Below are 24,311 nucleotides of genomic sequence, written 5' to 3'. Positions count from 1 at the left end.
TTTTAATTGTATATATAGTTTTGTTTTCAGTTTTTTAAATATGTTTTTACTTTACTTTTCCAGAATGCAAGGTATGGCGAAACCCTTTAAATCTTTTCAGAGGGGCTGAATACAGAAGGTATTATATCTTAATTTAATTTTAAGCATATTAGTAATTTAAATATTTAGTTCCTGATAAAAAGTACTCTGGAAATATTCCATATTTTGTGAATATTAAAATTACCACTCTTCTGTGAAGGGTTAGCAATTGTGCCCCATTTGTGGATGAGAAAAACTAGAATTTATTGAGGCAGTGTCATTTGCCTAAGGCTTAACTTGTAGAAGCATTATTATTACTGTTTCCTATAATTCAGTTAACATTTATTAAGTGCTTGATATGTACAAAGTGCTATATTAGGTATTAAGGTCACAGAGACAAAACTCCTACCCTTGAAGTGCTTATATTTTGCTCAATTCTGATAAATATTTTTCTTTCAAAAACAATAAGAAGCATTCCTTCAAAACAAGTATTCTCTTTCCTTTTTTTGCCCATTGTAATAAGCATTTGTTTCATTACATATTAATTACATTTGATCCTCACAACAACCCTGAAGGAAGATGCTATTTTTTTTAATAATGGCTTTTTATTTTCAAAATATATGCAAAGATAGTTTTCAACATTCACTCTTGCTAAACCTTGTGTTTCAAATTATTTTTTCCCTCTTTTCCCTCACTCTCTTCCATAGACAGCAAGTAATTCTATATATGTTAAATATATGTAATCCTTCTATACATATTTCTACAATTACCGTGCTGCACAAGAAAAATCAGATTAAAACAGAAAAAAAAAAAAAGAAAACAAAAAGCAAGCAAACAACAACAAAAAAGACGAAAATACTGTATTGAATTCAACACTCCGTCCCCATAGTCCTTTCCCTTGATATAGATGGCTCTCTCCATCACTATTGGAATTTCCCTGAATCACCTCATTTTTGAAAAGTGTCACATCCATCATAATTGATCGTTGCATAATCTTGCTATTGCTGTGTACAATGTTCCCTTGGTTCCAACTTACTTCACTTAGCATCAGTTCATGTAAGTCTCTCCAGGATTCTCTGAAATCATCCTGCTTATCTAGAACAATAATATTTCATAACATTCACATGCCATAACTTATTCAGTCATTCTCCAACTGATGGGCATCCATTCCGTTTCCAATTCCTTGTCACTACAAAAAAGGCTGCTGTATATATTTTTGCACATGTGGGTCCTTTTCTCTCCTTTATGATCTCTTTAGGATACAAGCCCAGTATAAACACTGCAGATCAAAGGGTATGCACAGTTTGGTATCCTTTTGGGCATAGTTCCACATTGCTTTCCAGAATGGTTGGATCAGTTCACAACTCCACCAACAAAGTATTAATGTCCCAGTTTTCACACATCCTCTCCAACATTTATCATTATGCAAGTATTCTCTTGATAAACAATTTAGGACATAGATATTTTAAAGAATTTTTTTGTAGAAAGTGTTGAGAAACAATTAGAATAAAAGAACATTTTAGTTGTCACTATTTCCCAATTAAACATTAAATTTCAGAATGGGAGAGTTTATTCTGAATACATTATTTCATCCTGAATATAACTTTTTTTTTATTATAGGACTCCACTTGATCTTAGTTTTATATGTTTTTCCTGATTTTTATTTTTTGATTTTTGTATGTGTGTGTTTTTGGTGTTTTTTTTAAACCTATACTGCTGCTTCTATTTCTTTTTTAAATAATATTGGGCATTTTTACACTATTTAGAAAACATATATTTTTAGTTTAATTGTCTGGATGTTATTTTCAGTTTTGGTCAGTATTGTGTTTTCTTTGACCATTACAAGACTGAGAAATGCTGTGGTTCATTTTGAGGCAAATTAAAATAATTTCTCAGGCAATGATAGCAATATTTTCATGAATCTTTTGATAATTTGGAGGATATTTATTTGAGGTCTTTTTTTTTTTCTTAAGAGCTTTGATAAGAGAAGGACTTAAACTAATTGTGATTTTTGTCAGTAATCAATAGCATTTATTAAGAGCCTACTGTGTGATAGGTACTGTGATAATATACTAATTAAGGCTTCTATAGCACTTTAAAATTTATGAACTATTTTCCTTAGAACACTTGTGATATAGTATTATTTGCCTTATTTTATATCTGCTAGGATTACATAGTGAGCATTAGAGCTGGGATTCAAACTTGGGAATTCTGACATGTCCAGCATTTTTTCCATACTACATTATTTACCTCTATTTCTGATTTCATTTTTCTTTCTTTTCTTTTCTTCTTCTTTTTTTTGAAATTAATAAATTATTTTAGTAAATAATAAATATATTATAATAATAATATATTCAAAAAATGAAATTGACTGTAGCACTTTTTAGCATTTAAAATTGTCTCTTTTGAATTTAATAGGTTGTCTACTATACTCAGTTTGAATTTTTTTTTCTGTTTTGATAAAGATATACATGGGTGACGGGCAAGGAACCACTTACATATTATGACATGAACTTGTCAGCTCAGGATCATCAGACCTTTTTCACTTGTGATACTGATTCTCTACGTCCTTCAGATACAGGTAGCCTTTTCCCCTCTTCATAATGTTAAGGGAAGTGATGCTTATGGAAATGATTTAAAGGTTTCTGTACTCTTTTCTCATTTCTTTTACTATAATAATAGCTTTTTATTTTTCAAAATACATGTGAAGATAGTTTTTCAACGTTCATCTTTATAAAACCTTGTGTTACAAACTTTACTCCCACCCTGCTTCCCCATCTTCCCTTAAGTAGCAAGTCATCCAATATAGGTTAAATATATGTAGTTCTTCTAAACATATTTCCACATTTATCATGTGTAAGCTCTTTCTTTACAGTTCTTGATTATAGTAAAAAAATTTTGCGTAAGACACTCAGGTTGAATTGAAACTTTCATTGGAATTTGGAACTTATTTGACATTCCTGTTAATTTCCTTGAGGAAAAAAAAAGATGCTATATTATTTAATAAACTTTGTGAAGTTGTTTCTTTTATTACCCAAAGGAAGTCAGTTGTCAGATGGACTACATGACTTAATCGTACATAGACTACATACAATGTGGAATAGAAAATGATTATCTTTAAAAAAAAATGTAACAGTATAAAAAGGAGGAAAAATAGGGCAGAAAATTGGGCTGTACTTTGTCTAAAGAGTAAATTAGCATTGCAAACTACTAGAAAAGATCAATGGTTCTTACTGAAAAGATAAAAAAAACCATGCAATTAGCATTATAGTTAATATATAGTTAGCATAATTTAAGTTAGCATTTATGTAACATCTACTTTACAAGTATTATTTAATTTTCACAGGAACACTGGGAGGTAGGTGTTATTATTATCTCCATTTTACAGTTAAGGAAACTGAGACAAACAGTTGGTAAATATGTGAAGATGGATTTGAATCAGAACTTTCTGACTCCATGTTTAGTGCTTTATCCACTGTGCTACTTTTTCGCCCTAAAATAAAACTCTTCAGAAAACAAACAAAAAACTACACAGTCTAAAGGTACAGCTGTTGGGTCTTCATTAAAATAATGTTTGCTAAAAAACATTTCTGCTGGGATGAATGTGTATGAACTCGAGACAATTGATAGATATAGTTAGTGGAAATTGTAAATAGAAACACAAAGTAGAAGAAATGCCTTAAAGATATATAGCTTCTAGCAATGTGGCATAACCATAGATTAACATTCATTCACTGTTCAATAAGCATTCGCAAAAATATTACACTATGACTAAACTGGATTTATTCTAGGGATGCAAGACTGGTTCAGTATTAGGAAAATCATAAAAGAATATAATAATAGATGTAGAAAAAGCTTCTGACAAGATATACCTATTCCTGTTAAAAACATTAAGAAACATAGGAAAAATTATGTAAATGGTATCTATCTAAAATCAAGAGGCAGGATTATCTATAATAAGAGTAAACTAAAAATCTTTTCAGTAAAATCACAGATAAATCAAGGATATTCCTCACCACTACCATTCGATATAGTGCTAGAAATTCTAATTATGACAATAACAAGAAAAAGAAATTGAGGGAATAATCAGAGGCAAAGAGGAAACACATTTTTCTTTTTGCAATTGATATAATGGTGTATTTAGAGAACCTTAGCATTAACTAAAAAGTTAGATGAAATAATTTCAGCTGAGTTGTAGAATATAAAATAAATCTACACATTTCACCAACATTTCCATTTGTTGCTAACAAAATCCATCAGGAAGAGATAGAAAGAGAAGTTACATTTAAAATAATTACAAACAATATAAAATACTTGGGAGTTCTCCTTCTAAGACACATGGAAATTATATGAACATACTTATAAAATGCTCTGTATTGAAGACAAATTTGGAAAAATATTGTTTGTGAATAGGCCAATGTGATAAAAATGACAATCCTGCCTAAATGAATTTACTTATTTGGTGCCATAAAAAGCTACAGAAAGATTACTTTATAGATCTAGAAAAAAATTAAGAAAATTCATCTGGAAGAATGAGAAGTCAAAAATATCAAGGAAATTAAATTTGAAAAAAATGAAAATGAAGAGACCCAGCAATATTAGATCTCAAAACTATTCTACAGAGTAGTAATCATTAAAATAAATGTGATACAGGTCAAAAGAGTACAACAAATTAGTATTTGATAAATCCAAAGATAAATCTCAGCTATCCCCCTGTTTGACAAAAACTGTTGGGAAAACTGGAAAACAGTTCGGAAGAAAACAAGTATATACACTCAACAACTTAGACCATATAGGCTTCAAATGGGTACCTGACTTAAGTATAAATTATGGATAACCTCTTAAACAAATTAGAGAAGCCAGAAAGTAATTACCTCTGCTCAGATTTACAGATAAAGGAAAAATTTATGATTAAATGAAATGGAGAAGGGTCACAAGAAATCAAAGATCAATTATGATTATATAAAATGAAACAGCTTTTGTGTAGACAAAATCAGCAAATAGTGGAAGACAGAAAAATGGGAAAAATATAGTAGGTTTTTTCTGATAAAGTTCTCATTTCTAAGATACAGAAGGGAATAAGAGCCATTAATTGATAAATTGTTAAATTTATCCATTAGGAACTAAGGGAAGAAATCCAAACTGTCAGTAAGTACATGAAAAAATGCTCCAAAGCACTCATAATTAGAGAAATTCAAATGAAAACAATTCTTTTTATGGAGGTTTTTTCTTTTTTCCTGAGGCTGGGGGTAAGTGACTTGCCCAGGGTCACACAGCTAGGAAGTGTTAAGTGTTTGAGACCAGATTTGAACTCCAGTCCTCCTGAATTCAAGGCTGGTGCTCTATCCACTGTGCCACCTAGCTGCCCTCGGAAACAGTTCTTAATTTTTACCTCATACCCATCAGATTGGCAAAATTGACCAAAAAAGAAAAAAAATGGAAAATTACAAATGCTGGAAGAATTGTTCTGGAAATTAACTGGAATTGTGTCCTCAAAGTTGTTAAATTGTGTAAAATCTTTGACAATATCACTATTAACTCTGTATCTCAAGGAGACTGAGAAAAAACCCTAAATATGCAAAAACATTTACATCAGTCCTTTTTGTGGTAGCAAAAAACTGGAAACTGAGGGGTATCACCAACTGAGGAGTGACTAAATAAGTTACAGTATATAAATATGATAGAATTCTGTTGTGCTGTAAATGGTGGAGGGGATAGTTTCAGAAAAACCTGGGAAGACATATGAACTGATGAATAGCAAAGTCAGCAAACCAGAGGAGCACTTTATATAACAACAACAGTATTATAAATACAAACAACTTTGAAAGACTTAGAATTTCTGATTAATAGTAAATATTTATTAAATGCCTACTTTGGTGCCTTTAGTATGTTAAATACTAAAACTAAAGAGGCAAAAGATAGTCCTTGCTCTCAAGGAGCTTATAATCTAATGGAGAAGAAACTATACAAAGCAAGCTGTATATAGATAAATAGGAAATAATTAATAGAGGGAAGACTTTAGAAATAAGAAGGGTTAGGGGGTGGTATACCTCCAGAACGTGGAAGCTTAGTTGGGACCTTTAGAGAGGTCAGTAGTTGAAGTGAAGAAGGGAGACAAAGAAAATCCCTGGAGCAGAGATGCCATCTTGTTGGAACAATCAGGAGGCCAGTGCCATTGGATTGAAGAATACATGCTCCACAGTGAGGTATATAAGAATGGAAAGGTAGGAAGGGGCAGGTTATGAAGGGCTTTGAATGCCAAGCAGGACATTTTGTATTTGCTCCTGGAGACAATAGGGAGCCACTGGAGTTTATTGAGAAGGTAGAAAGGTGACATGATCAGACCTGAGTTTTAGAAAATCACTAGGAGGAGGGTGGATTGGAGTTGGATTTGAGAGAAATTTGAGTCAGGCCAGCCAACCAGCAGCTTTTATAGTAGTCTAAGTGTGAGGTGATAAGGGCCTGAACCACAGTAGGAGCAGTGTCAGAGGAGAAAAAAGAGTATATCAAGAGATGCTGCAAAGTTGAAATTGAACAGGCTCTGGAAATAGCTCAGCTCTAAAGGGTGAGGAGTTAGTGAGGAATCCAGGAATACTCTAGGTTGGAAGCCTGGGGGACTAGTGCTTTCCTCTGTGGTAATAGGGAACTTCTATAGGAGAGGAGAAGTCAGAGGGAAAGATGAGTTCTGTTTTGGACTAGTAGAACTTAAGGTGTCGTTTGGAAATTTAGTTTGAGATGTCTAAATGACACTTGGGGATGTGAATTTGGAGGTAAGCAGAAAGATTGGGGCAGGAAAGGTAGCTATGAGAATCATCAACATAGAGATCATAATTTTTAGATCAGTGTAGCTGTTGAGAGGAGAAAAGAAAAGGAAGGGGAACCTATGGTTAGGAGCTGTGATCTGGAGGAGAATCCTGCATAGGAGACAGAAGGAGTGATCAGATAAGTAGTAGAAAATTCCTGTCAAGGAGAGAGTGAGCCACTTTGTTAGAGACTGCAGATAGGTCAAAAACAATGAGGATAGAGAAAAAGTCATGGAATTTAGCAGCTAAGAGATAATCAACCACAATTCCAGAGGATTCATAATGACACATGTTTGCAACCTCCTAACAGAAGATGGACTGAGAAGGCAGAGGAAATAATTTTTGTTTTGTTTTGTTGTTTTAAACATGGCCAATGCAAGAATTTGCTCTGCTTGACTGTACATGTTTGTAAGAAAGGTTTTATTGAGAAGTTACAGAGATAAGAAGAGGTAGATTTTTGTGAAAATAAAATGTAATTTTATCTTTAAAAATTCAATAAGCACTTATTTGTGCCTACTATATAATATGCTAGGCATTGTGTTAGTCTCTGAAGATGAAAAAACATAAATAGTCCCTGTTTTTAAGAAGCTCATATTGTGTTGGAGGATAATGAATACATGTTATCAAAAAATTAAATGTAAATTATATGCAAATTATTTCTAGAAGAAACTGTCCCAGAAATCCTAGTTCCTAAAATCTAGCCTGACTATATATATATTTTTAATTATAGCTTTTTATTGACAGAGCATATGCATGGGTAATTTTTCAACATTGTCCCTTGCACTCAATTCTGTTCCAACTTTTACCTTTCATCTCTCCACCCTCTCCCCTCGATGGCAGGCAGTCTCATATATATTAAACATGTTAAAGTATATCTTAAATATAATATACATACAGTTCTCTTGTTGCACAAGAAAAATCAGATTCAGAAGGTAAAAATAACCTGGAAAGAAAAACAAAAATGCAAGTAATCCACATTCATTTCTCAGTGTTCCTTCTCTGGGTATAGCTGATTCTGTCCATCATTGATCAATTGGAACTGAATTGGATCTTCTCATTGTTGAAGATATCCACTTCTATCAGAATACATCCTCATACAGTATTGTTGTTGAAATGTATAATGATCTCCTGGTTTTACTCATTTCACTTAGCATCAGTTCATGTAAGTCTCTCCAAGCCTCTCTGTATTCATCCTGCTGGTCATTTCTTACAGAACAATAATATTCCATAACATTTATATACTACAATTTATCGGACCATTCTCCAATTGATGGACATCCACTCAGTTTCCAGTTTCTGGCCACTACAAAGAGGGCTGCCACAAACATTTTGGCACATACAGGTCCCTTTCTCTCCTTTAAGATCTCTGTGGGATATAAGTCCAGTAGTAACACTGCTGGATCAAAGGGAATGCACAGTTTGATAACTTTTTGAGCATAGTTCCAAATCCATCAGTGTCCCAGTTTTCCCACATCCCCTCCACCATTCCTGACTAGATTTTTTAAAAACTTAAAAGTCAAATAAAGGAGTTTATATTTTATCTACAGCTAAAAAAGAGGTCTCTGAAGCTCACTGAATTAAGGAGTGACAGTCAGATAATTTAACCCCTACATGAAGAACAGACTGCAGAGGAGAAACTAGATGCAGAGAGACTATTATTTTAGAAGGCTACTGAAGTAGTGCAGGTGAAGGTGATAAGAGGCCTTATTAGGATGTTAGCAATATGAGTGAAGAAAAGGGATCAGTTCAAGATGTCTTCTGGAAATAGAATTGACAAGATTTGGCAACTGATTCTATATTTGAAGTGAAGGAGAGAGAAGAGTTGAGGAAATTCTGAAGTTTTGAATCTAGGTTACTGGAAGGGAGGTTATCTGGGCAAAAATAGAAAAATTAGGAAAAAAAGAATAGTTGGGGAAAGATAATGATTGTTTTAGATGGCTGAGAAATACCTACAGTATCAGAAGAACCAGTGTCACTTCCTGGAGCTGGATAGTATTTTTATCATAAGTCCTTGAGATTTGTCATAGATCATTATGTTATTGAAAGTAGCTAAGTCATCCATAGCTGATCATCATGATGTTATTGATCTCAGTGTTGCTGTGCAGTGCTTTCTTGGTTCTGTACCTTTCACTCAGCATCAGTTCATGTAAGTTTCTCCAGGCCTTTGTGAGATCATCCTACTGATAACTTCTTATAAAACAATCAGTATTACATAATATTCATATACTGCAGATTGTTCAGCGGTTCCTCAACTGATGGGCATATTCCTTTGATGTCCAATTTTTAGGTACCCCAAAAAGAGCTGCTATAAATATTTTTATGCATATAGGTCCTTTTCCCCTTTTATGAATATCTTTGAGATAGGCCTAGCAGTGGTATTGCTGGATCAAAAGGTATGCACAGTTTTACAACTCTTTGGAGGTAAGAACTCTTCATTCTTAAGAAAGCAGCTGTCTTAGGGGGCAGCTAGGTGGCGCAGTGGATAGAGCATCAGCCCTGAATTCAGGAGGACCTGAGTTCAAATATGGTCTCAGACACTTAACACTTCCTAGCTGTGTGACCCTGGGCAAGTCACTTAACCCCAGCCTCAGGGGGGAAAAAAAAAGAAAGAAAGAAAGCGGCTGTCCAAGGAAAGCATGTGAATTCATCCCATAAAAGACAAATTGTAGTTGTTGATATTGAAGTAGTTGAAAACTCTTTGCTGAGGGGTACTCTTGTAATTTTGATTTTTGTTTTTTTTCTTTCATTACTTTATGTCTTTTGTCTTAGTCAAGTCTTTGTTGATCTGATAATAGTAAGAAAGGAGTATAGTATTTTCCTAGGTCTTTTATTAAAGATTTTATGGAGAACCTCCCCAATATTTGGAAAACCTGAAAGTACTTACTTATTGATTCATAGAAACACAAATCATACTGCCAGAAGGAGCAAAGAAAGTATTCCTAGAGATAATAGAGTTTGGGGCAAGACATTAAATGCCTTAGATCACAGGGGTTGGTTTCCTGCTGCCCAGTTTAGGCAAAGAATTTAAAGTAAAGAAGCACATTTATAAAATGAATACCTAGTTAAGAAGCTGGCATTTGAGGATAGGATCTGAAGTTTTGGACCATGACTAAAATTTTAAAATGATAGACTCTTACAGATATACTTCATTTTACTGTGTTTCATTTTATTGCATTTTGCAGATACAAATTGAAGGTCTGTGTTAACCCTGCATCAAGCAAGTCTATTGGTGCCATTTTTTTCAACAGCATATGATTACATCATGTCTCTGTGTCACTGTTTGGTAATTCTTGCAGTATTTAAAACTTTATTATTATCATTATATCTCTTATGATGATCTGTGATCATTGATCTGTTAGGTTATTGTTGTAATTCTTTTGAGGCACCATAAATTGTACCCATATTAGATAGTAAACTTAATTGATAACTGTTATACTTCACTGATTGCCTATTCCTGCCTCTCTTCCTCTCCTTAGACCTTGTATTCTTTGAGACATAACAATATTGAAAATAGTCCACTTAAATAAAGTTTTACCAAAAACTGAATGTTGAAAACTATCTTTACATGTATTTGGAAAAATAAAATACTACAGAAAAAAAAAGAAAATAGGCCAGTTAACAACCTGCAGTGGTCTCAAAATGTTCATGAAGGGTAGAGTCAGTTGATACAGCAAACTTTATTGTCTTATTTTTAAGAAATTGTTACAGCCTTCTCAGCCTTCAGCAGCCATTACCCTGATCACTCAGCAGCCATCAGCATGGAGGCCAAGCCCTCCAAACAGCAAAAAGATTATGACTCATTAAAGACTTAGGTGATAGGTGGCATTTTTTAACAATGAGACTTTTTTTTTTTTTTTTTTTTGAGGCTGGGGTTAAGTGACTTGCCCAGGGTCACACAGCTAGGAAATGTTAAGTGTCTGAGACCAGATTTGAACTCGGGTCCTCCTGAATTCAAGGCTGGTGCTCTATCCACTGCGCCACCCAGCTGCCCCCAATAATACATTTTTTAGTTGAGGTATGTACCTTTTTTTTTTTTTTTTTAAAGGCATAATACTATTGTATACTTAATAGGTGATAGGAAAGTATAAACATCACTTTTCTATGTGCTAGGAAACCAAAAAACGTGTCTGACTCACATTATTGTAATATTGACTGGTACTCTGGAATCAAAACCCCAGTAAAGTCGAGGTGAGCCTCTATATTTAGTAAGCCTTATCAAGGTAGCTAGGTGGCTCAAGGTAGCTAAATAGAGAGCTGATCCTGGACTTAGATAAGATTTGAGTTCAGGTCCAACTTCAGACATTTAGAGCTGTGGGACCCTGATCAGCCTCAGTTCATTTGTAAAATGTGGATGATAACAGTACTTACCTCGAAGAGTTGTTATAAGGAGAAAATATTTGTAAATTGCTTTACACATCTTAAAGTGATATATGAATGCTAGCTATTATTTTAAAAATATGTTTATCTTGAATATTTAATATTTAATTTAATTAAGTAAAATTGAACAAGGAGAAAACTGCCTATATAAATCCATTGAGTTAGATACTGTGGAGAATAGCTACAATTTAGGAAGAATAATAATTATAGAGACACCCAGAAGTACACGGGAGAGAAGATAAACACAAATAAAAATAAGCAATAGGCAGAGTAATATATAGATGATCTGCCTAAAAAGAGAAGTCAAATGAAGCTGGAAAATAGATCACAAGTCTGGCAGAGAAGGAAGATATATTAGTGATGGTGGACTTCAGTTGTCTAGACATATGCTAGTTTCCTCTCTGCCAAAAGCAGAGTAAAAGTTAATAATTTTTTGTTTTAATTTCTTTCTTCCAAAAATGGAGGAACCAGCAATGGGAAATTCCATTTCAAACATGATTCACACAGTAAAGAAAAAGGGATTGCTAAGTGGGATAAAAAATGAGAATTTGGGGGGATAACTACCTTGGAATTTGCAATGGAGAAGAAAGTTGGCATTGTCTGATGTGTATTCTAGACTGGGGAGAAGATATTTCACTGGGTTAAGAGAAAAGAAAGGTAGGGTCCTATGGACTAAAATTCTGAAGGGGAGTCAGCCCAGGAGAGCTAGGAGCTCTTCAGTGTGACATCCTGACAATACAAGTTGACCAATTCCAATGAAGAGAAATGGGAGTTGTCTAAAGAGGTCTGTATACATGCCCAGGAACTCCCCAGCCAACTTGGACTTTTTAAAAGACTTGTATACACAGTGGAAGCCAGAATGAGTGATAGAAGATGGGTAAAAAGCATGGCATCTTCCTGTGAGAACAGTGTTAGTAATCATAGAGAGGGCAGAGCAGAAATGATTTAATTGGTTATGCTGTAATAAAAAAGGCTCAAAGAAGAGAGAGCAGCTGTTTACAAGGAAGTGGGACAATGACATCTGATGACAGGGGGAAAGTGGGATTTCCGTTATTTTGCTTGTTTTTTTCCTACCAGAAAGAATCATCTTTGAATTAAGAAGGCCAGAACAAAAATTTCAAATCAGGAGATTGATACCCAACAGAAATAAGGAATAGAGAACATGTAGCTGCCCTTGTTGAGTTCAAGTCACCAGGCCTAAGGTAGTGAAAGAACTGGTAGATGTGGTCAGTGAATTTTGAATGATTATCCAGAAATGAAGAGATACTGTAGGTAAGAGAAAGCAAATATCCAGATTTTTTTTGAAAGGAAAAAAAATGGAGTTTCCAGATTATAAACCAAGGAGCTTCATTCCATTTCTAGGCAAAAATCTAGAACAAATTATAGACAAGGTTAGTGAACTTTTAATAAAGAAACCACTCACAAGACCCAGCATAACTTCATAAAGAATAGGTTATCTATCTTAGGCTAGATTTCCCTTTTGGAAAGAATTTTTAAACTGATAGGTCAAGGGAATTCTGGAAATACAATTTATCTAGATTTTAGGAAAGCACTTAATAAATCATTATGCTATTCTTGTAGAAAAACCTATAATGGAATTCACCCACTGAGATATGCTGAATGAAGCTCATTTTCCTATTCTAAAATTTCAAACTTGTTCTCAGAAGTTTTTCTTAATTGCTTAGTAATTTTTGGTGTACCTTTCATATTACTGTTTTTAATAACCTTTTCCCTTCCAGGGTTATTATAAGGAGAAAATATTTGTAAAGTGCTTTGCAAATTTGTGTGTTATATAGATTCCAGTTATTATTTTCTTAATATAGCTTTTTATTTACAAGATATATGCATGGGTAATTTTTCAGCACTTATAATTGCAAAATCTTTTGTTTCAATTTTTCCCTTCTTCCTCCCACCCCCTCCCCCAGATGGCAGGTTTAGTTATTTTGTAAATCTTTTTTTTTTTTTTTTTCTTTTCTGAGGCTGGGGTTAAGTGACTTGCCCAGGGTCACACAGCTAGGAAGTGTCTGAAATCAGATTTGAACTCTGGTCCTCCTGAATTCAAGGCTGGTGCTCTATCCACTGCGCTACCTGGCTGCCCCTTGGCTTTAGTTATTTTAAAAGTGCATTTACATGGATTCTTGACAAACTAATCAAAAGGACTTTAAAGTAAAGATGAACAAGGAGGGGAAAACTATTATGTAGATCTATTGAGTTAGGTACTGTAGAGAGTAGCTACACAATATCTCTGAGGTGTGCCTGTATATTTAGTATTTTTTTTTAGAAACTTTGAATTTCAGAAGGATAACTAAACTGACAGACTGATAAACTAAAGATCATAAGCATAAATTTTCCCACATAAACTAACCAATATCCAACAGAAATAAAGAGGCATTAATTACATAATCTACAGACATTAGAGGGCTTGAGTGGTTTGCCATTTTTTTTTCTCAGTTATTTTACAGATGAGAAGCTGAGGCAAATAGAGTTAAATGTCTTGCCCAGGGTCATACAGCTAGTACGTGCCTGCATCCAGATTTGAACTCATGAGAATGAGTCTTCTTACTCTAGGCCCAGTGCTCTATCTACTGGACCAATTAGCTGAATCTGCTAGAAATCTGCCAATTTGATATTTGTTAATAATCCTTAATTGCTTGGTATCTCATCAGGATTGGCAATTTCCTCCAGCATTGGAATTTTTAATCCAGCCATGTCTTCTCATCTGTAATTCTTTTTTTGTGCTTTTCCATAAATCTTCTATAGATTACCTAACCAGTGCATATGGGGCCCTGATTTGGAGCTTTTAGTATTCTCATGAATTCTATGTAACACAGAAGCAGTCATACTATACATCTCTCTAACTATATCATAAGTTCATCTCCTTTTCTCATTGTACTTGTCCTTGATAATGTTTGGCATGTATGATCATGATGGACGTAATTTTTCGCTTTGTAAAATCACCAATCCCAGGCTCCCTCTCCTTAACACCCCCCAATCCAGGTACTGCTTTGGGTTTAAAGAACAAGTTTGGAAGGCTCAGGCAGATGATTTGGAAAGCCTTGAATAATGCTACTTGCTTATATTTTTAAAGGTGATAACTCCTGATTCTACAATACTTCTCCTCTCACCCAAGTTTATCTTCTCAACTATATTGCTACTCAGCTCACATAATTTTATCTCCTCCCTGTCCTTAAGGAAAGGAAGAGAATATATCATTAAACACATGAAACATATTTGTAACATCTTTGGAAAGCATGTAACTGACATTGTTCCTGATTAGTTTTATTCCTTACATCTGTTTACTATATAACTCATAGTTGTGTCCTCAAGTATATATTTCCCCATAACTTTCTATTATTTGTGAATTGTGAAATATCTTTTAACAATACTTGTTTTAGAATTGGTGGTTATTTGGCTCTTCTTTCATGTGAAAAGTATGGAAGACAAAATAACTTATATAAATTTTATTTTAGGTACTCTATTTCAATTTTTGCAGTTTCAGTTGAAAGGATTGTATAATTTATAAAGGAGAATCCCATCATAGTATAACATAATTACTTTAGAGTGGAGGAGTAAGCTCACCTAATATTGTCTGTCTAAGTACTTCCTTCTTGGATAATATTTCAATGTTTCAACAGAATTGCTATCTTTTACCTGACCGTTGTTTAGATAGATGCTGACTTGCATCAATTTGTCAAGTTCAGGAAGCATTAGCTGTCATCCAGTTGGTGACATGTTTGATATGAGGAATGTATTTTTGTTGCACAAGTGGGGTATATTGTCTCCTTTTCTAAGCCAAGACTAATATTTTGTTTCCAAAGGAAAACTCAAACATTTTCCACATTATTCTTACTGGACAGTTGCAGGTTTTGTTCCAAAAGAAACATACATAGATTCCCTAGGTTTCTTATCGAACCTGAAATAAGACAGATAGTTCCAGAGATGTAGTTTTAACTTATTGTTTAGAACCTTTTGATGCGAAATCTTTATTTTAATCCAATAAAGGGTAATAGCAAAGTGGCAATGCTCTTCCTTTGGTTGAAGAGAGCTTCAAAATTAGAGTTTTCTTAAGAATTAAAGGAAATGGGCAGCTAGGTGGCACAGTGGATAGAACACTGGCCCTGAGGTCAGGAGGACCTGAGTTCAAATGTGGCATCAGACACTTGACACTTCCTACTTGTATGATCCTAGGCAAGTCACTTACCCCAATTGCCTCAGCAAACAAACAAACAAAAAAGAATTAAGGAAATTATTGACATTTTCTTGAAGTATACAATATATGAAATTGATTCCAATATCTTTTACAGCAAAAGCAAATTAAAATACATCTCCTAGATTAAAACATAGCTTAAATAAAAAACTTTTTTAAAAATGTCAGGTTTTATGTTTTTAGCAGCTTTTTACCTTTCAGAATGTTAAGAATTGGTGGTATTTTTCAGGTTGATTATAATGTGACATATAGTTTGGACTCAGTGGATTGTCTTAATACAAACTTAACATTACTTTCCAGTTATATGTATGTGTTTATATTTTATAGAGGTTTGGTAAACTTAATATTTCGCAATAGTACTTATTCACAAATATGTGAGGAAGAAGATGTTCTTTATAATTGTTATGCTTCAGGTTTTCACATTAAATTTATCTCAGCTAATTGGGTTTGTATACAGAGATGCTATGTGAAATATTAACTCAATTCCATTCAGGTCAGTTTTAAGAACATGTAATTTGTCAATATTTGCTGCTATAGCTTTTTGTACATTTTGCATAAGAGAATTTACATTTGTAATTTTCCTTTTTGAAATTATTTTTTTTCTATAGTGATGCAGAAGGCATGGCGAGAGAGAAATCCTCCAGCTCGTATCAAAGCAGCTTATCAAGCTTTAGAACTGAATAATGAGTAAGTTTGAGATATGTAAAAATAAATTTTTTTGAAGCACTACCCAAAACATCTGATTTGTCAAACGTTTTATGTCGGTTTTACATTATTTATTATTTTTGAATAAACTTATAATAGCTTTAGAGTTTTTCCCACCAAATATGCATACCATGAATTCAATTAAACTTTTTTTTTGACAATTGTGTTATATTTTTAGAACTATGGCATTTGTTTCTTCTGAATAAATATTAAAATAGGAAGAGCCCTTTTAATTGCTGATCCAATTGACAGGAATTAGTACTTATACCATAGTTCCTAGTACTATGTGAAAATATCACCTCTGAAAGATTTTTTTCTATCCTGACAGATTTTTGAAAGGGGTTCCCCAGAACTCCTGGTTTTAGCTTTTATATTCCTTAAAGTAATTTCATTTTGTTAGTAAGCTGTTATTATACACCTAAAGTTCTTTGAATCAAATGGTATTTAAAGGGCATAAAGGACATTCAAAGTAAAAAGCATAAGAGTATTACAGTTTAATTTGAAATGAAATATATGCTCACAAATCAACTTATCATTAAAAACTTTGTATCACTTTTGTAAAATATGAAATTATAAATACCAAAGGATGCAGAATGACAGGAATATACATCTTAGAGGGGGTAAATTTGAAGTTGCATTTTTAAGGAATTAAAGAATGTCAGTTGGTAGCCTTTGGAGGGTAGAGAGATGTAAAGCAGTCTTTCTTTCTAAAAAGATAATGTCAGTTGTCCTTTTTCTGATTTATATAACTTCAAAACACACCAAGTTCAGGTACAAGTTCTCTTTTTTAAGTGTTTTCTCTTGGTTGGTAGAATTATTATACACTTCACTTTCTTTTAATTCCTTCATCCTCCTGGGTTAAAGAAATAAGGTAGGAAAATTATCTTCATGAGAATACTTTTAAAATGAATATGGTAACTGGAGGAAATGGGGAGACCTATAAATTTTGAAAACATTATATTAAAAAGATTCAGCTAATCAAGTTATGTGGTCATTACCTAATCTAGAGGAAGAAGGAATACAGGACAGTTCATTTTTAGTAAGGAGGAAGACTGATCTGTAACAGTGTTGGGGATTGGGGAGACTAGTCTGAAGGACAAAGGGAGGGATGGATTTGTTTTGGATACCATTGGGAGGACTCTAGACAAAAAAGAAACAAAGCCAGAATAAGGAGAGTCTAGTTATTGGATTAGGGATTTCTGGAACATGGTAGTGATTATTAGGCACAATTATTTTGTCCTATATTACCCTCATTTCTTTTGATTTTTTTTTTTTTTTTTTGCTTTCTTTCTTCCTGACTCTGATGGGAAATTACAGTTGCTTTGGGAAAATTTAATACAATGTGAATCAGAAGTCTTTAGAAAAATAAATCTGTTCCATACAAATAGCATGTCTTAGTCAACCCTGTTCTTGAAAAATTTTTATTCATGGGAATATAATTTTTTAAATTAGAGAAATAAACTAAGATAGGCATCTCTGTATACAAACTAAAAATAGGCTTAGTTAGGATATTCATCATCCTACCTCTTTATATATTGTACACTTTATATTTTCATCCAATATATTTTATATTTCTCTCTTTCACTGTCTATCATTGTCCTATTCCCTCATCACTTCAAGAAAAAATGGAGAAGGATAACAGACTAGAGAAAGAAAAAGTAGAATAGAAAAATAAAATAATGGGACAAAAACCCAGAAAGAATGAATGACAGAATATTCTGAGCTCCTGGTATGTGCCATTCTCTGTGGATATAAATACAAAGACCTCCCTGCTCTCAGACAGTATTTAAAGGGTACTAAGGAGACAATGAGATGGTGCAGTAGATAGAGCATAAGCCCTGGAGTCAGGAGGATTTGAGTTCAAAACCAGCCTCAGATATTTAACTCTTACTGTGTGACCCTATGCAAGTCACTCAATCCTAATTGCTTCTCAAAAAAACAAACAAATAAATAAAGCGAAAAAATAAAGGGGAGTTAAAAAGCTGAGGTGAGGGGGAAGGTGTGCATTAGGATGGAGTGGAAATGGCCTGAATTGATAAGGAGGTTTGATTCAGTGCCAGACAAGACCCAAGTTCTCCTAAAGGCTGATGGGCAGTGGATAGAGCACATGCTTTGCAGATCAGTGATTTAACCTCTTATCTGTAAAATGGAAATCCTGATAGCATCCACCTTTCAGGTTGTGAGAACCCAGTGAGTTAACATCTGCACAGCATTTTGCAGATTTTAAAGCACTATATAAGTGTTAGCTGTCAGGTCTCAAGGACCCAGGGGTGGAATTTAAGTAGTTTTGGTGTGAGAAAGGGAGGAATGAGCATTTATGGAGCACCTGCTATGTGTTGAGTACTATATTGAACAACAAACCCTGAAAGGTGGATGCTGCTATTTCCCCCACTATGACTATTGCAGAAATTGAGGCAGTCAGAGGTTGCGTGATTTTGCTGGGGTTACTCATTTGGCAAATGTCTGAGGCCCTGCGGTGCACTCTGGTGTCCCCTTGCTGCCCCAGGGGCAGAGGGTCCAGGGGGCTTGTGGAAGATGGCTGGGAGGTCAGAGAGAAGTGGGAAAGAGAGGAGTCATGAGGAAGGGAGAAAAACTGGACAGAAACAAGCCCTGGCTGGGGGATGAGGGAATGAAGATGGCAACTTGTTCCATGGTGGGGAAGGAGGGGGCCGCAGAGGAAGAGATGCACTGTCCCTTTCCCATTTTGCTTTCCCTGCAGCTGCGCCACTGCCTATGTTTTGCTGGCGGAGGAGGAGGCCACGACCATTGTGGACGCTGAGAAGTTGTTTAAACAGGCCCTCAGAGCTGGGGAGACAATTTACAGGCGGTCACAGCAGCACCAGCACCAGAGTCCTCAGCATGAAGCCCAACTTAGTAAGCACATCTAAACCCAGTTGAGCATATCTTTCCAAATACTCTTTTTTTTTTTCCTGTTTAAGATAAATGCTTTTAACTTAGCTCATTTTCAGTTATCCAGGTTATTTGTGAACTAAAATTCATTAAAAGAAAACATTTTGATATAATAGTTTTGTTCTGATTATATTGAAAGAAGATAGAAAACCAATCTTGATAATAATTACTCTCATCTTAAGTGGAAATTGGGAGAATCATTGAAGAGATTCACCTTGGAACAGTTTGTTTTTCTTAGAAAGAAGGTGCTGTATTCAGTATTTTAGCGTTTTCTTGTTAGTAATGTCATGTCAAACAAAAGTGGGTGAGACATTGGATGTCTACAATTAGGACCAGGAAACTGAAATGGGGTATAGATTAATTCATTTTAATAAATTTTCAGCATAATACCCACCCTTCTGCCTTGTATTAATTGTTTCTGAAATTCTCCCTGAAGTGCTTGAGATATTCCTTTGACGAACCACAAAAACTCAGGCCTCCCTTTTTTCCATAGAAAGGCGTTTTTACCAGAGACATTAGGAGCAACAGTACTACTGCTGCCTTCTTTTTGTGGCCAAAGGGCTTCAGTTTCATGATTTTGGCAGTTAGTGGACAATAAATTGAAATGTTTATATATTGCATTATCTGTTAGCAGTTAAGTTCTAAATCTTTTTGTTTGTGGAAATTCAGGTTTGGATAATGTCCTCTCTCTAGGCTAAATATTGATGTATACAGTATGTTTCATTACTGCATGTTGTTATAACACACAACTGTGGGAATTTATAATTTTGCAGGCTGGAACTAATGAAATTGCATCTGTTAAAAAGTATCATGTTATTTATCCTTGTAAAAATCTCAAATATGAGTATGAGATAGTTATAGAAACATTTTTAAAATGGTTTCTAGAAATTGTTTGAGTTTGTTAGCCATTGGCAGCTTTTTTTTTTAAGTTTAATTGTCCATGGAAATTTTATTTTGGAATCTCTTCGCTAGCCAGTCAAAACAACAGTGAAGATTATAATAATACTGTTATTTAAGTAGAAATATAAAATAGTGAGTTAATATTGCTTTTCTCAATTAATATGTGCTTTTTTTCTGTGAGTCTTAAATATGAACTTGTGATATGCACATCTACTTCAGACTTTGCATTGTGTTATTGTTGGCAAATTATTTGTAGAGATATAAATTATATACTTTTATTTTGTTTATGTTTTCTAGCATCAGTAAAGAAATATCAGATAATATAAATAAAATTTCAGTTGATAATGATATCCAATCATCCTTTTCTTTTTCATTTAGGAAGAGACACTAATGTATTGGTTTATATTAAGCGAAGACTAGCAATGTGTGCGAGAAAATTAGGAAGAATAAGAGAAGCAGTAAAAATAATGAGAGATGTGAGTAATTTTGAAGATCATACTGATACTTGTCTTTTAGTAATTAAAACCATTTTCAACAATTGTAAATTTTTAGTTGAATCACTGTTTTTAATTGACTTAGAATGTGTATGGAATATATCTTTATTTATCAAGTTTTAGAGTCTCTTTTCTTCAAATTCAATTTAATAAACATCTGTTAAGCATATTCTAGTTCTAGACATTGGAGACTGAAACAAAAGTGAAGCTGTCTTTGCCTTCAAGGGGCTTACATTCAGCTAGGAAGATACAATATGTTATTATTTTGCTAAATTACAAAAGAACTGTGTTCTTTGTTTTAATTTTTTTTTTCTTTAATATGCAGCTAATGAAAGAATTTCCTCCTCTTAGTATGTTGAACATCCATGAAAATCTCCTAGAATCCCTTCTAGAATTACAGGCTTATGCAGATGTTCAGGCAGTTCTAGCAAAATATGATGGTAAGTGGTGTTTGCCTAACACTTTTACCTAACAATTAGATTTTTTTTTTTCTCTCACTCTATCTATTAGACAGTTTAACAACAATGTGCATGAAACACTGGGGTCCAGAGAGATTCTCAGATTTCCTATTTCTTTTCTCTGATGTACTTCATTAATGGTATCATCAAGTGCAGAATGGCATGGGTCACTAGGAAGTGTCTTCTCACCAAGCTCTTTAAATGAATCAGGAATCTGAGAAGTTTGCCTTTTACCCTGCCATGTTACCCTGGTCTTGCTTCTATGAAATAGTTTTTCCAGTTCATCTCACTGAGGAATTATAAAGATTATTACAGAAACCTACTGTAACTGTTCTTCCATTTGGAAGACATGAACATATCTACTGTGAGGTGTCTTCTTGTAACCATGAGCTAAAAGTAGCCTGGCATCCTTCATCATGGTGTCCTTGGACATGCTTTTCAGTGTATCAGAGCACCTTATTGCTTACCACACCTGTCTGTTGTGGATTTTTCACCATTAACTTAGAAATATTTGTGACCTGTTCCTTTTTGCCTATTGACTTGGAAAGTTTGAATGTGTTATATTTGGAGAGAGAAGTTTATTTCTTTTAAACATCTGGAACACTTAAGAAGTGCTTCAGAATGATGCACGCTCATGAAGAAATTTGTGAGAAATCCTTTCCATATGTTACTTACCAGATGCTTGGCTTGCTTGGGGTGCATATACTAGACAAGTTTGGGGACTGCATTTAAGAAATCAAACAGAGCTGATACTAGAGAAAACCCAGGATTTGAGATTTGCCCCTGGTTTCTGAATTCTTTATTCAGTATTCTCATACTGTCATGCTATAGAATTTCTCTGTTTTATTCTTGGAAAAAATAAGAAATTCTCTACTTTTTATTGTATTTGCTAATTTCACTTAAGAGCTTTGAGGATCATTAAAGAAATTATTTTTATTTTATTTTTTAAACAAAATGATTTTTACTACTTTATGGTACCAGAACTTTTAACTTTTTGTTTAAGTCAACTTTAACATTAAAAAAAAAGTTATGAAATTTATGTAATGTGTTTAGAGATATGTTTTGAAATTGTTTTTCTTAAGCAATTTAATTTGATTTCATTGATTTTGGAATTTTTTGTTATAGATATCAGTCTTCCAAAGTCAGCAGCAATTTGTTATACAGCAGCACTATTGAAGACTAGGACTGTGTCAGATAGGTGAGTAGCTGTGCAATTTAGAGCTTCTGGAGAAGATACTAACTATAGACCTGAATATAAGAACATTAATTTTCATTCTTTGCTGATTTTGAAAATCATACTCCTTTTAAAGTTGTTTTTATCTTAATCATTACTCAGGCCTTGGAACTCTTTGGCCAAGTCTATGAACATTGATAATGTTCTTCCTTAATTACTTGACATGTTATATATTGGAATAAACTATCACATACTATTTCCCTGAGTTTATATGGCATATGGGCAGTTTTGAATTCTCTCTGTTGTTTCTTCTGAATGTATTTTTGAATATATCATCTTGCTAAATGAAAGAAAATTTTCTTTTGCCTGCATTCCTTTCAGGTGAAAATTTGGTAGAGGTCTTCTTTTTATGTAGTAAGACAGCTTTTCTGTTTATACTTCCCAAAGGATCTAACTTAGTTTCTAAGTGTTTCTGCATCAATGATACTTCAAATATGTTTGAATATTTCTGTTTCCTCTGCTTTCTGGCTGTATATATTGAACTAGGTGGCTTTACTTTATTATTATATATTATATTATATATTTATTATATATTAGAAATCAGTTGTCTTTTTCTGTCACCAGAAACTTCTTAATTTTGGAACATTGAATTTTGTTCCTAACTCATAATTCTTCATTATTTTTTTCTTTAATAGTTTTTTTTTTTCAATTGAATGGTTTCTCTCTCCCCCCCCCCCAACCACTTCTCTACTCCTCCCCAAGATTTTCTCCAGAAACAGCATCTAGAAGAGGACTGAGCACTGCAGAAATTAATGCTGTGGAAGCAATTCATAGAGCAGTGGAATTTAACCCTCATGTTCCCAAAGTAAGTAGGCTGTTTTTCTTTTAGTATTCAGCTTTTTTTTTTCTTTTGAAAATATCTATCTTATCTAAGATTATAAAGTCAATGGGAGATATTGGATCAAAAGTTAGCTCTTCTAGCTTCTAGTTCAATAGTCTTAACTACTATACCTTGCTTTTTTCTCATTTGATTAAAGGGGCTATTAAGGACATTTATATAAAAAAACCAACAGGAATAATCACTTTAGAGTTAGTGGTTGCTATCATTGTAGTATAAAGTATATTCCTTCAGTTAGTTGTTGCTTTCACTATAGCTTTAGGGAAGAAATAGTCAAATGACATGGTTTAATGGAGGGTCATTCATATTTTGAATCATTAAATCAAATTTCCTGTGTTTTACTGTAAGAGTGTTTTCTAGACAAATGCCTGAGTTTTGGACCTGAGCTGGACAAAGACTGGAGACAAATAGATTAAAATAATCAATGATAGGAAACAGATGTGGAAGTTCCCAGAACCGCTGAGTTGATGTTTGTGTAGTCCCTGATGAAACTGTGTACCAGTTTCATTTTTCTTTGTTACACACCCTATCAGCATGGTTTATTGAATAATATTTATGGGTTCTCACCTAACATTGAATATTGGTTGTTGTTTTTTAAGACATATTAAAAATTCTTAAAATTTTCTAAAAAATAAACACTGTCTATTATATTGAGAAAAAGTTTTAGTTGCAGTTAAGTATAATACAAGATAAGATTATGGAACTTGGAAACTGGAAAACCCTAAAGGAATTAATCATCAAGAAATAATTTCCAAAAACATAGAGTCTACAGATATGAGGCCTTTACTTAGAGCCTTGTTGGCCTACTGCCCCTAGGCAGATATTCAGAGTCTATAACATGAGATACTAACAGTGTGCTTCATTTAGGAGTCAGAAGAGCTAGCTTTAAATTTGATTCTGACACAAATTGTATGATAACCTTAAAGTGTCAGTTCTTTTATCTGTAAGATGGAGTTAGATGATAATACTATTCTTACCTTCCTTGTGAAGTTATTATTGGGAAAATGTTTTATAAATCCTAAAGTGCTCTGCACAAATGCAGTTAAATAAATGATAAGTTCATGTGAAGGTAAGCAGTATTAGTCAGAATTGCCTAGAAAATAATTGTAAGTCTTAGGACTGATCACTTTTTATTTTTGTACCTTGACAAATTTATCCCTTCATTACATAAAACCAATAATTTTAATGTTTTTAATGAAAAAAGTAATGCATTTTAGTATTGCTATTCACAATAATGGTACCTAAAAAAAAAGGCTTTTTTTTTTATATGGGAAGACAAATAGGATAGCTATTGAAAACAGTTCCAGTTAGGTAAAGTCTGTTAGGTCATTTAGAAAGCTAACACCACTTTAGTTGAAGAAAAATAT

The 24,311-nt window shown here is 33.6% G+C and overlaps 1 protein-coding gene across 1 annotated transcript in view; it reads left to right on the top strand.

Annotated features, from left to right (window-relative positions):
* The window catches only part of ST7L (suppression of tumorigenicity 7 like), an 85,523-nt gene that overhangs the window by 11,411 nt on the left and 49,801 nt on the right, over positions 1-24,311 (top strand). Inside the window, 8 exon segments of the mRNA XM_074263069.1 lie at positions 64-118; positions 2,484-2,599; positions 16,014-16,092; positions 18,830-18,984; positions 20,299-20,396; positions 20,740-20,854; positions 21,998-22,070; positions 22,809-22,911. Coding sequence (XP_074119170.1) covers positions 64-118; positions 2,484-2,599; positions 16,014-16,092; positions 18,830-18,984; positions 20,299-20,396; positions 20,740-20,854; positions 21,998-22,070; positions 22,809-22,911 — 794 coding nt within the window.

Source organism: Sminthopsis crassicaudata, chromosome 4 (genome assembly GCF_048593235.1).
Source record: "Sminthopsis crassicaudata isolate SCR6 chromosome 4, ASM4859323v1, whole genome shotgun sequence".
Taxonomy (NCBI): domain Eukaryota; kingdom Metazoa; phylum Chordata; class Mammalia; order Dasyuromorphia; family Dasyuridae; genus Sminthopsis; species Sminthopsis crassicaudata.
Note: the sequence above shows the minus strand (reverse complement) of the source record. Positions and strands in the feature narration are given on the sequence as shown.